We start from the raw sequence: 17,203 nt of genomic DNA, 5'->3' as shown, positions 1-17,203 counted from the left end.
CCTCATGTAAATAAGCAAACTGGCTTCCTTACACATGGATGGATGGATATGGATTAAATAATGTTATTATATAATTATATTAACAATAATAGTCTTAATTAATGAGATCCGGAGAGGCTGCGAGGAGGATTTTATTGGCTTCAGATAAAGCCATGTTGTCTGAATGAAGTTTAAAATATGAGCTTCCTATCAGACTGCTGATACATTTCTTAAATATTTCTGATGTTAATGTTTACAAAGAAGGCAAAGCAACCCGCAAGTGTGTGTATGAGCGATTATGATATCATTTATCTCTATTTACTCTGTCTTTGATTAAAACAGGGGACTCCCGTCTCCCCCGTTACAGGACCGCAGTCACCCCAGCAGAGGTCAGGAGGTTATTATGGGATGGAGCTGTCTGAACTCCTGGCCTTTAACAGGGGCAGCTGATGCCATGAGTGGCCTAAGGCACCCGACTGTCTCTGTTGTTTTTAGCGGTCAGTGTTCTGCTCAGCGCCCCCGGACTGTTCCTGGCTGATGTCCAACCTCCTCCAGCTCTTTGTAGGAGTGACCTTTGAAGACGCAGACTGACAGTCAGGCTCAGGCGCTCACTCTCTCGGTGGTGAGAGCGGTGTCTGTGTGTGGTACTGGCAGTAGAGAGCTGAAAGGATAATTTGAACACAACTGTTACTGTGGCTGCCCTGCTGACACCACTATTTACTAACTAAAAATCCCACTGACTGCGTTTATCTCAGCCAGCTTACCTGTAAGAATGGGAGGAAAATGATCCTTTAAGGATTGACCCATGCCCTGCCTTGATTACAGGTCTTCAAGCTTCTTTGCTCTTTTTAAAAAGGTGTGAAGGTGTCAGAAATGTAATGCATTATATTACTAGACCTGAGATCCAGATCTAACCAGTTTTATCTCAGTGTCCTTCAGCTGTAAGAGCCTGATGAAATCAAAATGCAGCACAAACCAAGATTTCATGTGAAACCAAAGGTTTTCCCCTCGGATTTGCTAAGTAGAGTTAAGAAAAGAGAATTTACTTGAACAGAAGGTGGATATCCTGACCAAGCTGTAATTTTAAGCAAATTATTCAGCGTTTAGCAGAATAAATATTAAAAACATTTTTTATTATTCTTGAATTATTTGATCTGTAAAACATACTTATGTGTAAAATATAAAATGAGAAATCTCACTTTTTATTTCAAAGAAAGATAAATCGTCTCATTATAGAAGCTAAAACCAACAAATATTGACTTTTCCAATGAGATCAAATGAGAATAAAGATTTGTTTGAAGAGCTTAAGACCTTAAAAATGAACACCTGTACTTGTTTTACTTTTTTTTAAAGAGTCTTCAAATATGAAGAATTCAAATGAGATATGCATCTATCCCTAACTTTTTCATTTGGACTGTGGTGAATCAAGGGCTGTACATTGTTGATGTTTATTCAATGCAGCAGAAAATGCTTAGTTTGTCTGTGCAGACTATTTCCTTTCTCCAACAGAGCTGTGAGGAGACAGACGGGGCTGAACTTCATTCATCTTATCAACATCACACATTTCTGATTGCTTTTCCAAATGCTGCCATAGATCACATTCCAGTGAGGAATCTATTGAAGATAAATGGGGAAATGCCAACAGAATCTATTTTTTTCTTTACTAAAACCACCTTCAAAATCATTTTTCCTGATTTATTGAATTATCCCATTCCTACCTGTTTCCAGAAACAAATTTGCTACAGTACAAAAAGCAGTCTAAAAATATGCCCTGTACAGTTGATGTCTCAGTCATTTTAACATCTGTAATGGGAATTAAGGCTTTAAGTAATGAAGATCTTATAACCAAAATAACACAGAATATGTATGAAATCTGAAGAACATTGCAGTCTTTCTTACAAGTCAGAAAGAAATGATGACTACATTTCATAATGGACACACTCAAATAAAACTAAACCTCTTTGACTAAAGTAGAGCCCAGCAGGTCCCCTGTCCGCTGCTACATAGCAGCAACATACTTGGATTTTAAGTCAATCAAGGCTATTAAAAGAAATACATCCCCAGTATTAAATTTAAAACACTGACTAACCGGCAGGAGGTCATCTGCAGCCAGATATTTGTTTACATTGATTGTGTTCCGAATAAAGGCAAATCTCATTAAGTCAATTTCTGTAAACTGGGCATTACAATCTGAGAAATATAATACAAGACTTTATAACTGCACACTATTTCTAGTCATCTTTGCTTCAGTGCTGTCAGTGATGAATGGCCTCTGTGCTTGTCTGACATCCTCGGTAACCTTTATAACGCATCTGCATAGAGGCTCGTCCATCATGCAGCATGCATTGGCGCCGTCATGGCATGATTTAAAAAAAACAAAAAAAACAAAACATCCTGATCTCCCGTTCCTCTCCAAACTCCTCCACGGTGGCTGAGCTGTGTGTTTTTGGCGCCACCCAGTGGACAGCCGAACTCACGCACACCTCCCGCTCTACTCTCGCGGGGTTTTCCGGCGCCTAGCAACCTGACAACTTGTATCTCTCCACTGACCAATCAGGAGTCACGGTGCCGGTGCGAGAGCCAATCACAGGCTTGGATTTGGGCACCAATTTAAACCGAGAGGCCTGGCTTCCTGTTTTGTTAACTGCAACACAAACGAGCCGAAACGCCCGGAGAACTAAGCAATTCATGTTTTCGTTTTTAAACGCAAAAGTAAACTAACAGTCTTAATTTAGAGCTAATTCGGGAGCTGTCTGTGCTGAATCAAAGCCCAGCGGTTCGGACAACATGCCGTCCCGTGTGGAGGACTACGAGCTGCTGCACACCATCGGCTCCGGCTCTTACGGACGATGCCAGAAAATCAGACGGAAATCTGACGGCAAAGTGAGTAAACTCCGCTCCGTCGTCGGCTCAGAAGTCACTGTGTCTACAGACGTCGCTTTTATTTTGGCACCGGAAAGCACCAATGTGTCAGCTACGAAACCATAACGAGCAGTAGGTCACACAACCTTCTCCAGGCGGCCATTTTGACCAGTCTCAGGAAAACACAGGTGCGACCCATCATGTTTCAGCTGCCGTGCCAGTGGAGCTGCATGTGCAGGACCCAGCCCGGAGCTGACACGATAACAACTCCTTTCCTCTGTCCTCTGCTTAATCCAATCACTGTTTTAGATGTCTGGCCTTGATTTTTCTCCAGCGGTTCACTGACACTACATTTTTCATTCCCCTGTTGTTGTTGTTTTGTAGATCCTGGTGTGGAAGGAGCTGGATTACGGCACCATGGCAGAGAATGAAAAGCAAATGCTGGTCTCAGAGGTGAACCTCCTGAGGGAGCTCAAACACCCAAACATAGTGAGGTACTATGATCGGATCATCGACCGGACCAACACCACACTGTACATTGTCATGGAGTACTGCGAAGGAGGGGACCTGTCTAACCTCATCAGTCGTTGCATCAAGGAGAGGTGATAATGTGCTGCTTGGTGTTGAAATAAAGTGAAAGAAGTGAATTTTCGGTTGTTATTGATGGGTTATTATGTAACACTGATGAATTATATGTCCGTTCAGGGTCTATCTATGCTTCCTGGTAGTATCTGCAAATGATTTCTATTTGTTTTTACTATTGCAGGCGTTATTTAGAGGAGCAGTTCATCCTGCGAGTCATGGCACAGCTCACGTTATCCCTGAAAGAGTGCCACAGAAGGAGTGACGGAAGAGCCACAGTTCTTCATCGAGACCTGAAACCAGCCAACATCTTCCTTGACATCAGACAGAACGTTAAGCTGGGTGACTTTGGCTTAGCACGGATCTTGAATCATGACACAAGTTTTGCAAAGACGTTTGTGGGGACACCTTACTACATGTCTCCTGTGAGTTGTGTAGTTCTGTTGTCTCTGAGGTATTTTTAGTCATTCAAAAGATGTTTAATATGACATTTTGATACAACTAATTAGCCACTATTCTCCAACATCTTCTTTCTGTAGGAACAAATTAACCGGATGTCATACAACGAGAAGTCAGATATTTGGTCATTAGGTTGTTTGCTGTATGAACTCTGTGCATTATCGTAAGTTTTCAAACTCCTGTGCTTCAGCTTTTCTCCCCTAGCAGCTGGTCTGTTAGGAGAAACTCTGAAATTTTCTTTCAATTTCTCCTCTTTAGCCCTCCATTTACTGCTTACAACCAAAAAGAACTTGCAGAGAGGATCAGAGAGGGAAAATTTAGACGAATCCCATACCGATACTCAGAGGAACTGAACAGCTTAATCAGCAAAATGCTCAATTTAAAGGTTAGAAATTATTCACAACTTCTGTAATATTTGCCAGACACGCCTTAGGCTCCTGGCTATGACATTTATTATTTATTTTTTGGGGGGTGAGGTAATGTAGTTAAAGTACACTAACTGGTTCTCTACATTGCCAGGACTATCTGAGGCCTTCTGTGGAGTCTATTCTTCAGAGCAATCTGTTGGCTGATGCAGTTGCTGAGGAGAAGAGAAAGATAGAGGTGCGGTTGCGGAGGAGGTCAGCAGACTCTGACTGTCCTCCGCACAGACCAGCTGTGCCCTCCCCTACATGTGCCACTGAGCTCAAACTCAGGGAACAGGCACTTAAGGACAGAGAGAAGGCACTGAAGGAACGTGAAGAGAGGCTGGAGAGTAAGACTTTTTATCCTTCGTCCCATTTGTTTCACACACTCCTTGATTCAACCTCTGAACTGCAGTTGAACTTTGGATATAACTGTTATAAATAGCCCATCATGTTTAGGTTGATTGGTCACTCTAAATTGCTTATAGGTCTGAGTGTGAGTGGTTGTTAGTCTCTGTGTGTTGGCCCTGCAATGGACTGGCAACCTGTCCAGGGTGTACCTTGCCTTTGCCCAATGTGAGCTGGGATTGGCTCCAGCACCAACCTGGAAACGGAAAAGTGGTAGAAGATGAATGAATAAATTAACTTTATTGACAATGTTTACTTGTAAAGGCTGTGGTTTCATTCAGCAACTATAAGATCAGTAGTGGACTTAATGCTGTCCTTGGGTAACCAGACTGTTTGTGCATGTTGTTTGCCTACTTCTAGTAAGCAAATATGTCAGCAAACAGTATGTGGAAAATCCATTCAAAGACAGCATTTAAAGTCACATGCGGCTGATATTTGTTACAATTCTTTCTCCTTGTGTGGCAGAAAGAGAGCAGGAGCTCTGTGTTCGTGAACGATTGTCAAATGAAAAGCTCGCAAGGTAAAAGTTTTTTTTTTTTTTTTTTTTTTCTTTTTTTCCCCTTTTTCTTTTTTCTTCATCAAGTAGGCTAGAGATGGCTGATAAAAGTGGCATTGTATGTATTTTGGTTGTTTTGTCAGCTTGGACACCTGATTCCAACATTTTGGTTGTTTTATCTGCTGTTTCAGGGCAGAGAGTCTACTGAAGAATTGCAATCGTTTACAGCAGCAGGGGGACCTGGCACCTTTCCAGGGCAAAGACATAGGTAAAGGAATCAGAAGATGACCTCTGGACTTAATGAAACAAGACAAGCACTGAGCTCTTATGTGTTAATGCTTCAGACTAAAATCACATTTTATCACTTTTTAATCATGCAAATAAAGTTTTTATACATCAATAAAAAATTATTTAAAATTAACCTGAATTTTAAATACTCTACCATGTGTGCTTGATAATCTGAAATCAGTCATGTTGGATTGCAAAGGCGATTGTTGTAGATGTCTGATATGAAGTTTAGTCCAATATTTGGTAATCAGTATCTCCTTACTGTTTGGTCCTAGATGTGGATTCCCCAGGAAAGAAGAAGGTCCATTTTGCTAATGAGAGCAAAGAGAACCAGCAACCTAATCGTTATCAAAGTGTGACGGCCCAAGAGCTGCTGCTGAGGAGGCTGCAGGTGGCCAATTTCCATGCTCAAACACTGAACAAAGTGGAAAATACCTGTCAGTTCAAGAGCAGACAGATCCTTGGCATTCGCTAATCAAATGTCATTGTCTATATTTCAACTGAATGCTTTAAGTCATAACAGAAAATAAATTAAGATTTATAGAATATTTATGATACTTGTAACAATAGAGAAGCCAGCAGATTCAATCCAGTGTATGCTAATGTTAATGCTTTGTAGTGCCAGAGTTTTGCATAGTTAGACAGTTTGTGGTGTGGATATGTTAATTTTATTGGCAGCTATTGTAATGGTGAATGTCCTGTGTAGCATAGTCTTGCTTTGTATGTATGTCAGTGAGGTTTTAATTCTTGTGTAGCTGTAAGAAGTTCAATGGTGTGAAAAACTACTGAAGTTAGGATGGCAATGAACATGTAAACTATGCAAATTGTTAAATGGAATGTAATTATAGTACATTTTCTGTTCATGGATGTTTTTGTTGTAAATTATCTAAGTACTTTTTGATTTACATTACAATTACACCACATTGACAAGATAATCAAGGGGGACAGCTTCCACAAGGGGTCATCAGTTTTCCACGAGTCACCTGACTCATTACATCCAACACAAGAGTCAGAAGGTTTTCACACAGGAGACTCGTTTGTTCTTGATTAAAAGGACATTAGACAACATCATTAGCTCAGACTTTGATATACGCACTAGGTTTCAATTGTTGCACTTTAAATTGATTAGATGAAAATTACACTTGATTTGATTAATGGGTTTTCCACAATGACAGGCCTCATTATTGTTATTTATTTCTTTATAGTCAACGATTTAACTACGTTTGAATAATTACACTGAAAATGATATCTATGTTTTTGTTCACATTTAAACGCGCAATTATGGAAACTCATCTTTATTTCTTGATCCCATCATCACTGTTATCGAGTTTTTGTGTTTATCTACTAACATGGGTTTATTATTTTATACTAGCCAAAATAAATAAAAGCTTTCTAATTGAACCACCCGGTAAATAAGTACCTTAACGGCTCAGTTCAGGGCGTCATCGCGAGATTACATCTGTGATCAGCGTACTTAGCAACCGCTGTTGTCTCGCTCGTTTACTCCACCCACTGGCGAGAGTTGCAACACTGAGCCAATCACATTCAACCTCGTAACCTTTACACCAATAGGAATCGTTGGGGGCGTGTCCCAGCGGTGCCTTGTTCCGTGTGGAAAGTTTACCGGCTCGGGTGCAAAGTTTCAGCCGTCTGCAAACCGGAGCCCGTCGGTGAACGTTTCTGGAGCACGGTCGAGACGACCGCGGAGAAATCAGACGATAAACCAGAGCCTCGCTACGGATTCGTTTCGCTTGTTTTTGCCCTCCGAGTCAGGTCGAGGGATGCCCCCGTCGCTGGAGAACAGCAGCGAATGAAGACCCCGTTGTCACCGACCGTATTGTCTCAGGGCGCCAGCTAGCTTAACGTCCGTCGTTAGCTCGGAGTTGAATCGGAGGGCCAGCTAGCTGATGTCCGGCCGATCTCGTCAGAAGAAGCCGTGAAACGTCGTTTAACGTCAGATAGAAGCGTGACTAGGCTGAGGGAAGGAAGATGGCTTGCGAGCCCAATCGAGTCCGGCTGCTCTGCATGCTGTCTTTGACTTTCGGCTTCTTCGTCGTGGAGGTGGTGGTCAGCCGGATCACCTCATCTCTGTCCATGCTGTCCGACTCCTTTCACATGCTGTCGGACGTCATCGCGCTGGTCGTGGCTTTGGTCGCCGTGCGCTTCGCCGAGAAAACCCACGCAACCAAGAAGAACACCTTCGGCTGGGTCCGGGCGGAAGTGATGGGGGCTCTGGTCAACGCCATCTTCCTCACCGCGCTGTGCTTCACCATCATCCTGGAGGCGATCGAGCGCTTCACCGAGCCCCATGAGATCGAGAGCCCCGTGGTGGTGGCCGGGGTCGGTGCCGCGGGGCTCCTGATCAACCTGCTCGGGCTGTGCCTGTTCCACGGACAAGCCAGCGGGGGCCACGGACACTCCCACGGAGGTCACTCTCACGGGAGTAAGAGCAAGAGGGGTAAAACGAGCAAGTCCCAGATGGCCCGGAACGGGTCTTCAGGAGAGGAGACCAACAACTTGGTGGCAAACCACAACAGCCCAGGGGATGTGAGACAGAGAAACGGTGAGCATGGTGGGGGGGTTTCACAGTCCTCCGTTTGGTCTGTTAAATGAAGTGTTCAAACTCCACTAATCCAGCACCATTGTGTCCCGCAGTTATCCCCCAGGCATGTCCCGGACTTTTTCTCAGCCCAGATTGCATAACTGTAACTGTGCATGCATCTACAGTGTGGCCCCGGGCAGCCTACCCAAGTGACTAATCCTTATTGTTTCCCCCTCAGCTGTGATATGTAGACGCATCTGTTTGCTGTCAGATACTTGTTGGCTACGTTTCCATGGCCACCTTCAGTGACAGAAATGGATGAATGCTCAGGTTTCAGTCGTTGTGGAGACTGATGACCGACGATCAATGGCTTGTAAAGAGAGATATGTTGAAGCCTTTATCTGGCTGCCTGAGCCAAGAAACAGTTTGACAAGTTTGGACTTGTGACTGTATGAAACGGCGCTTTATTCCCAAGACTCTCATGCCTTACTTCTCAGTCCTAACATTGTCTTGAATTACCGCAGTCACTGTGCAAGTGAATGCCAAGTTTATATTGCAGTTGTGGCACAGCCATGTTGTGAAATTTGATTTTCAGTGTGTGTGGAAATATATATGCAGTTACTTTCATCAAAACAGACAACGTAAGAGCATCCTTGGGTGTGCCAATGGTCATCAATGCTCAATGAAGGGTTAAATAGGAGGACCGTTTCTCCCACACACTGATAATAAGCTCTGCCATTTTCAATAAATGGAGGCTGTACCCCCTCCCATCCCTCCCCCCTGTGCACTGAGCGCAGTTAGAGGGTCATACATCAGTGTAACCATGGAGGCAGCAGCCCCCATCACACCATTAACCATTGATGAATGACCTGTCCTGGGATGGAGGCAGTCATTGCCAGTTAGTTATTCAATTTGCTAAACAGGAGTTACTTTAAAGTGTTTTTTGGCATTGCATTAGGATCTCACATGTTGGTAGTCCTCCGTAGAAGTCTGCTGTGTCTCCCTTGGTTGTAGCCCCAAGTGTTTACAGCACATGGTCAGTTACAAGGCCGAATGATCGCAAAAATACTGTAGGCCAAAAGAAATACAGTTTAATGTTAAATAAACCGTGTCCATTAATGAACTGCATACAGATTGCCTGCAGTGATTGTCCTCTTGACTTTGATCAGTGTAACATGTGGCCAGATTATATCGCAGACTGAGTTTTGGGATCAGTCTTGTAAGATGTGTCAGTTACTAATAAACTTAAGCGTGGACCCCAAATGATTTAACTGGAAAATGTAATCGGTGGTTGATATCGGAAGCATCATTTAAAATTCACCATTATTGCTTTTGTTTTTTTGTTTTTTTTTTTACTGTAAAGACATATGAAATATCTCAAGACACACTTTTTCTTATTGTTACTTTCCCTGTGAGCTGAAATCCAATAGATTCACATCCTATTCTAGTAAAATAAATCTCTCCTTTTTTAATCTACAGAAATCAGCTGTAAAGACAGTACGGAAGTGCAGATGAATGGCAACACTCAATATGAAGAGATGAATAATGACCATGACTCGTCATCGCAGCTCAACATGCGTGGGGTCTTCCTGCATGTCTTAGGCGATGCCCTGGGCTCTGTAATCGTGGTTGTCAATGCTGTAATATTTACCTTTGTGTGGAAGCCCTGCACAGATGAAATGTGTGTGAACCCGTGTATCAACAGTCACGCAACAGACCATAAGCATGTCAATTCCACGCTGATCGACCTGCGTGACGGTCCCAACGTGCCATCCCTGAAGACTGCTGGCCCCTGCTGGGTCCTCTATCTGGATCCCACTCTCTGCATCATCATGGTGGGCATCCTGCTGTATACTACCTACCCGCTGCTCAAAGAGTCAGCCCTCATTCTGCTGCAAACCGTGCCCAAACAGGTCAACATGCACCGTCTCAATGAGCGACTCTTGAGTCTGGACGGCGTGCTGGCCATCCACGAGCTGCACATCTGGCAGCTTGCCGGCAGCCGCATCATCGCCACAGCTCACATCAAATGCCACGACCCCACATCTTACATGGAGGTCGCCAAACGAATCAAGGACTTCTTTCATGATGAGGGCATCCATGCCACAACCATCCAACCAGAATTTGTCACCTTCAGCTCAGAGTCTCGTGATTCCCTCTGTGAGCTCTCCTGTCGGACTCAGTGTGCTCCCAAGCTGTGCTGTGGCTCCACCGACAAACAAGGCGCAAGCTCTGACAAGAAGACCAGTAGTGACTGCAAGCCGGCTGCAGCTCCCGCCTTGGAGGTGATCACTGAGACCTCAGAGCAAGCTGCAGGCGTTCAGGTGTGCCCTCGATCAGAGGCTGAGGTTACTATCACCAGAGAGGTGGAGTCGTCTCTGTGAGATGGAGGGGACAGAAAAACGGGAGACGCTGGAGAAATATCACTTTTGGCAAAAATATCATTGTCATTTGCTGGACAGTGTTATCTTTTTGACCTCGAGTTTCCCTCACAAGGAAAAAATTCCCATAGCCTTTTATTCTGTGTCATTGCTCCCATCAAGGCTGAAAATTTCAATTTTTTGTATCCTGTCCAACCCTTTCCTTCTGTCTCAGCCTCTCCTCTGCCGCCCAGCTCCTCTCTTGTCATTTGGTGCCCTGGCAGTGTGGTGGCGATGCATGTTGGGGTTCACTGACCTCATGTCCTCCAGGACTGGACCGAGTCCTGCATGAGTGTCCCTCATTAGCACCACGTCGTGATGCATCATCTTGTCCCATGGTGTTTCTGTGCCAAAGCTTCTCACTGCAGGACTGAAGGGATCAGAGAGATACCCTCTCTTCCAAAAGGACTCACACAACACATGCAAGTCGAAGCACACATCACTAGGTTATCTTCTTTATCCTATGGACCTGTTTGCAAAGAGTCTACCTTCTCATTTTTTTGTGTAGACCTTGAGCAGATCTATTTTCCTACCTTCTGGCCCCAAATGGAAGAGTATTGTATTACATACTAATTTAAGTATTTAAGTTATTAGAAATGATCTATTTCTCTCTGTAGATGCTCTTTATTTAGTTTGGATGATAGGAACAGTTTTGCAATTTTTCTGTCTTGAAGTTTTTGAGAGACCATCTATGCTGTAGTCAGTTTTACAAATGTGAAGTTTTTATAATGATTTTTTTTTTTTTTTTGGACTCTTCTCTGGCCTTGATTCAGTTTTAATGGCAGATATTAGTTGGATACAGAAGCCGTATCAACAACTCTCTCACCTTGCCTTTTAAATATAAAACTGCTGTGGTAAAGCACTGACTATAGGCGGCACAGTGTAACTGAACCCCTTGCAACGGCACAGTCACCTAATTAAATGTTCATTCATAAATTTGATGCCTTGCAAGCCAGTGGGTTGCAGCTGTTGTGAAGAAGTGAGCACTGTATGCCATTAGTGAAACACTATTTTCTGTGTGAACCCTTACTGGAAACGTTCTGATGATGGCTGTAGATTTCATTTTAAAATCCTTGTGAATGTTTGCGGCACTTTGTCACAATCCACACTGAGGGAGTTTTTATATTTCCAGGGCGTTCTACTGAGTTTGCATGACCAAACTGAGACACGGTGTTTGAAAATTTAGAGCTCCAGCAAGAGCTCTGTTTGCTGCTTACCAGTATCAGCTGGTATCCTCCAACATTGTTCATAACTGTGTAGGGAATGACTCATCATATAGCTCATCTGTCCTTTGCTTTGGGCAGCTGTGCAAGCTATTTTTGCTGAATTAAAGTCCATATGGTGGCCTTTGAAATAGTTTGTTTTCCCTTGTAACCACAGATATTGTTTAAAGATGATCCTTTGATGCATTTCCAGATTCCACTCCCCATTAAATGTGTATGCAATATAGAAATATGTGCTGGGAAATGTATTTTGACATGTTATTCATTTGTAACGTTTGGTCACTTTTATTCTGTCTTTGAAGACTTGAGCTCAATGTGGAAATTGAAAACAAAAGTGTTGGTTTTTTTATTTTAGATATGACATGTCAGCTGATGTGTTTTTGATATTTTATATATACATACATATATATATATATATATGTGTGTGTGTGTGTGTGCGCGTGCGTGTGTGTGTGTAAGTGTGTGTATATCTATATATATATATGTATATATGTATATATAATATCTATAGTACCTGTCCAATGTGTCATTGTGAAATAAAATATATGGCTGTTTGGTACAGTTAATGAACCCAAAATTGTCATTTGTCTTATTTCTGATTCTTTACCTACTCTCAGTTTAACATTTAGCAAATAGTGGCCAAGAAAATCAAATTTCTGAAGATAGATGTCAAGTGATAATTTACTTACAGGAAGAAGGAGACGAAAACATGAACCCTGTTCATTATGAAAAATCGGAGGGACACATGATGAAAAAAAAAAGACCACGGCTATAACTGGGGGGGGGGTTATGTTATGATTTATGTTTAAAGGGTTGTATTTTTTATGAAGTCTTGGACAGCTTAAAATTAGCTTCTCACAATGTCAATCAAGACTTTGTTCCATTGTTTGACTTTTTATTGACTATTAAATCCACTTTAGCCTTAGAAATGTGAAGGAGATTAAAGAGATTGGGATTTAAAGAAGCTGGGGTTGTGCACAGTTCGACATCGCCTTATTACACTCTGCCTACATACCAGTTTCCTGGAAAACTTGCTGCATGAATGTGTCTGATGCAGCCATAGAAGAAGAAATGCATTTGTTTTGTTTTAATGATTGTGATCTGTCTTTCCATAAAACAGCACCATGCGCATCAGTGAAAGAGACATTTTGTTTAATTATACCTTGGTTTCACTGAGTACAGTGGTAGACTGATTGGTTTTGTATTATCTGTAAAACTGTTTGTATCTCAAAAGAGTCTCTACATGCCACCAACTTTATTCAGTAACAGTAATACTTAATGTAACATAAACCCTATTTATGTTAAGGAGCAGTATTATTTATTAATACTATAAGGACTCAAACTGAATAAAACTCTTTTTCATTAATTCATATATATATATATATATATATATATATATATAGATATACCAGCACTAAGATAGTTAAATAGACTGTTGGATATCAGCTCCTGTCTCCGTTCAGCCCACAAAGCCTCAGCTTATTCAAACGGTAACGATGGCTGGAAGTGAAGCTGCCGTAATATGTGTGGCTGAAATGTGGAGTGTCATGCCACAACTACATAAGCACATAATATCAGCCTTTCTCACTCTCCTCTCCTCTGCGGTCTGAAGAGGAACACTGACTCAGGTCTGAGGCCGAGTTTCAAGTCTGGTGTGGCTGCCGACTGTTGATGTGAAGCTGTCGGAGCGGCCGACGGCCTGAGGGGACTTATGTAAGAGGCCCAGGGGCATTCCAAAGGCAACAAGCTTGGGGCTTTACCCAGCATTCCTCAGTGCTGCCGGCCCGGTTGCTCCTCACTCTGTCCCTTTTCATTTGGACAGAGAAGCTCTCTTTTTGTGCTCTCTGACTAAATCAGGCGTTCTTTGCAACTTTACTGTACGAATCTGTGCCGGCGGTCTGTATTCAAATACTGTTGACACTTCAGTTTTACATAGAATTGACTTAAGCTTCATGACTTTTTTCTACTATGGAACACAAAAACACATGAGATGCATGTTAATTAGTGAGCTCGTGAAATGCTGGGAGGCAGATTTTTTTTTTCCAGTCTTTATGATACGCTAAGCTAACAGTTACTGACTGTATTTTCAGATTTAATGGTCAGACGTCTTTAAACCAAGCTGTCGACGTTCTCTGAGCATTCTGCCAATATACATTTCCTAAGATGTGTTACTTACAGCAGGACAGTCCCCCATAGCAGTAAACGATAACAAAAGTGACCATGCTGGGTGGGTAAAGTCCTGTGTCATGAGAGTGCTACACAAATATGTTTAACACATAGTATGTGTGTGTGTTGCTGATCACACCAGGCCATCTGTCTCACTGCCTTTGTCCCTGGGATTTTCAAACATAGTGAACAGGACATGAGGCTCAGTTCAGGGGGGCCAGGGGGATGAACTCTGGACTTAAGGGTGAAAGGTCGCTCTCCTGCTAAATGGATTCACCTTTGCGAGGACAGTATTTGCAGACACGGTGTCACGCATAAGCTAAAGCTCCAGGGTCATTCAAAAAGTACGCAGTGCCCTAAAAGAAGCATCCTGATAAGCCTGAGCTCCAGGTTTGTGCCTGCCATGATTTGTATTCCATTCAAGTCACAGACGTTTTATAGTCAACTATTTAATAAAAAATCTTTGTTAGCAAGTTGTGTGAGGTAATGTGTTAATTAGTGAGGCAGCATGACAGCCTGGTTGGCGCTGTTGTTACTGGGCCTGGGGCGTGGGCTTCCTCCCACCATCCAAATCATCACGCTCTGGTTAATTGGTCACTCTAAGTTGTCACTGAGTATGAGTGTGAGTCTCTGTGTGTTGGCCCTGTGATGGACTGGTGACCCCGCCCTCACCCAGTGTGAGCTGGGATTGGCTGAAATAGATAAGCGGCAGAAGATGAATGTATAAATGAGCATGTTAATTATTGAAATTTAAAAGTCCAAAGAGTTCATTTGAAGGGATTATGTCAAAACGTTACCATCCATCCATGTTCGAGCGCTTTTCCGTTCCCGGGTCGCGGGGGTGAAACGCTACAATCAACATGAAATAGTTTTGCTCCATTGCAGGAATGTTTGAGGGTATTGAACTGCACAGTGCACAGATTCTTTAGTAGGGAACACATGGAGCTGTTGTGGACTCTGTCCCAGTCTTTATCCTGTCCTTGTAAAAAAAATAAAAAGAAAAATAGGAGAATGGGATTGACAGTGAAAGTGACTATCGAAGCAATCAGTGACCCCTGTGCTTTGTTTACAGAGAAAGAGTCCACTGGGTCACATATAGTCCCTTTTGTAACACAAAGACGGGGGGGTTCACTGCTGTTGCTGTCAATTTGCTCTCAAAAAAAAAAAAAAAAAAATTCAAGAACTGGAGTAAATGAGTAAAAATGTGTTTCTGATTGTAATCATAGACAACACCATTGTCGGTATATTTTGCCACTCAGATGCACATGTGATTCTGGTGGTTTGGCAAAATGCTGGCTGGCCAGTTTCAGGTTTTCTTACATTGACAATGGACAAAGAAATGCTGAAATGAAATTCTGACATGTGGCCACGAAGCAGAACTTTGACCTTTGAAACCGGAAATTTCCTATAAAAGCTCCTAAACATTAAAGGTTATTCGCCAGTCCACGTGTAGACTGTAAAGACGAACTGATGATGCAGATTTGATGGATTTACTTCCTCTCTTTTTTTTTTGTTGACTGAGGGGATTTTCATGATCACACTGAACGACATATCCTGTCTTTCCTTCATCCTTCATCATATATTAATTAATATTTCCATATTTTACAAACGAATTAACATAAATTGATGTATTAGGCCTCTTCATCATGAATAAATTAATGCTTAAGAAATATGTGATCATTAAAAATTACCAATAACAAGACACTGGATTTTAATTTGGCTTTATTACATTTTAAGTGTGTATTATTTCTGAACACCGATCCAGAAGGTGAGGTCTGAGGCAGGTTGGCCCAAAAAATGAAAATAACTAAGAATCGCCTCATGATCTTTACTACAGGACATCCTCTCCCACGTTCCCCCCAGAAACCTTTAATCTGACCACACGTCCGTTTCAGAGGGGGATTAGGGGGAGGAATGTTAACCAGCTCTCTGATGAGGAGGGTGATGGTAATGATGATGAGCAGTGGGGGGAAATCCTCAGATTTAATCTGTAGCCTAAATAAAAAAAAAAAAAGCAGAGGAGATATTTAATGCACTTATACACAAAGACACTGAACATTTTTCAAACCCATGACCAAAATAATAACAATGTTGCTATGTTTCTTATGAAATGGAAGTGAAAACAAATTCTTTTTTTTTATTTTCCCCGAAAATGGTTCTTATACAGACAAAAATAGCTGCTAAAATAAGAAGACAGTGTTTTAATGACCATCATTTCCTCGTCACTTCGGAGTGTTTGGGATCTTGCCTTATGGCTTCACAACTCAAATCATGTTTGCAACCCCACAGCTGATAGGGTCAATATTTTACAATCCCATGCCATGCTAAAACTAAAATACTAATCTGAGAAGAAGGTGTGACCGTAATGTGATTTATAAATGTAGTGTTGGGTATAGAAAATAGTCATTTTCATGTTGGGGAGTAAAAATAGATCATTTGCCGTGAATAGAAATTGTCGAGGGAGGAAGCTTGTAAGTGCAGCGTGTGTCCTCATGTTTGAATCCTTGTTCTGACTGTCTCAGAGGAATTAAGGAAAAGAATTTGGGTTAATGTTTTACTGATTGAATATACAGTACTGTCATTCCTCCCTTGCAGACCTGTGAGACTTTGATCTTAGTTGAGTGAGTTCATCAAGCAATAATGGATTCCTCCCCGATAACCAGTTCCAACAAACACCAGGGGAGCTCAACACCAAACACAACCTTTCCGATTTCCATCTCAGCTCTTCGATTATGTAATCTGCATATAGTAAAGATAAACGGCGTCTTGTAACACCTGTCACGAAGTTCAGCGTGCACGTTGTCAACAGCTATCAGCACTTTGAGTTCTGTGTGAGGGGCCGCAGCCTCTCATTACATTTCAGCTCATTAAAAGCCGGAGAAAGTAAAAAATGAGTACAATCGGTCGGTTTGACTGTTTATTATCAGCTTTGTTGCCTATCGCTCTTTGTTTTTGTTTAGGAGTAATGCTCCAAGGAAACACAGGAAATTTCCTGTGATAATATAGAACACATAATATTATAAAAGAATACAAACACACACCGACTATAACTGTCACACAACTGAAACTCTGAAAGGGTTAATGTGAATTTTTCAGATTCACACTTTGAAAGCTTCACATCAGCACTTTCAGTACGTACAGAAAAGTGGATTTTACTACACCAGTAAAAGTCCAAAAAGCTGTAAAGTTTTCCTTCACTAGCCAGGCCTGATCAGCGGACTCTCTGAGTAGTGGTGAGGCTGCAAACTGATTTCTGCTGTTACACAACGTGTTTGCAGCTTTTCCTTCCTTCAGATGTCCTCCTCCACCTCTTCCTCCTCCAGCTCACACATTTTTATGGTTATCTTTGGAAACAAACACAATCAGACACTGCT

The 17,203-nt window shown here is 42.1% G+C and overlaps 2 protein-coding genes across 3 annotated transcripts; both read left to right on the top strand.

Moving 5' to 3' along the window:
* Positions 1 to 2,637: 2,637 nt before the first annotated feature.
* Positions 2,638 to 6,425, top strand: nek2 (NIMA-related kinase 2). Its single transcript, XM_029496603.1, has 9 exons — positions 2,638 to 2,862; positions 3,226 to 3,443; positions 3,608 to 3,848; positions 3,963 to 4,045; positions 4,141 to 4,267; positions 4,402 to 4,636; positions 5,160 to 5,214; positions 5,382 to 5,458; positions 5,754 to 6,425. Exons 1-9 carry the CDS (start codon positions 2,767 to 2,769, stop codon positions 5,951 to 5,953), a joined length of 1,332 nt encoding a protein of 443 aa, XP_029352463.1. The 5' UTR covers positions 2,638 to 2,766; the 3' UTR covers positions 5,954 to 6,425.
* Positions 6,426 to 7,123: 698 nt separating this feature from the next.
* Positions 7,124 to 12,108, top strand: slc30a1a (solute carrier family 30 member 1a). Of its 2 annotated transcripts, none has more exons than XM_029496242.1 (2): positions 7,124 to 8,041; positions 9,515 to 12,108. In XM_029496242.1, exons 1-2 carry the CDS (start codon positions 7,468 to 7,470, stop codon positions 10,402 to 10,404), a joined length of 1,464 nt encoding a protein of 487 aa, XP_029352102.1. In that variant the 5' UTR covers positions 7,124 to 7,467; the 3' UTR covers positions 10,405 to 12,108. The 2 variants fall into 2 exon arrangements, with proteins under 2 accessions (XP_029352102.1, XP_029352101.1); XM_029496241.1 differs by having other exon boundaries at positions 9,500 to 12,108.
* Positions 12,109 to 17,203: the final 5,095 nt, after the last annotated feature.

The sequence above is a fragment of the Echeneis naucrates genome, chromosome 24 (genome assembly GCF_900963305.1).
Source record: "Echeneis naucrates chromosome 24, fEcheNa1.1, whole genome shotgun sequence".
NCBI classification, from domain to species: domain Eukaryota; kingdom Metazoa; phylum Chordata; class Actinopteri; order Carangiformes; family Echeneidae; genus Echeneis; species Echeneis naucrates.
Note: the sequence above shows the minus strand (reverse complement) of the source record. Positions and strands in the feature narration are given on the sequence as shown.

Coding starts and splice junctions, on each gene's coding strand:
- nek2 (XM_029496603.1), top strand. CDS start 2,767: ATGCCGTCCCGTGTGGAGGACTACGAGCTGCTGCACACCATCGGCTCC. Junction 4,268..4,401: donor GCAAAATGCTCAATTTAAAG/GTTAGAAATTAT, acceptor CTACATTGCCAG/GACTATCTGAGGCCTTCTGT. Junction 5,215..5,381: donor TCAAATGAAAAGCTCGCAAG/GTAAAAGTTTTT, acceptor CTGCTGTTTCAG/GGCAGAGAGTCTACTGAAGA.
- slc30a1a (XM_029496241.1), top strand. CDS start 7,468: ATGGCTTGCGAGCCCAATCGAGTCCGGCTGCTCTGCATGCTGTCTTTG. Junction 8,042..9,499: donor GGATGTGAGACAGAGAAACG/GTGAGCATGGTG, acceptor TTTAATCTACAG/AAATCAGCTGTAAAGACAGT.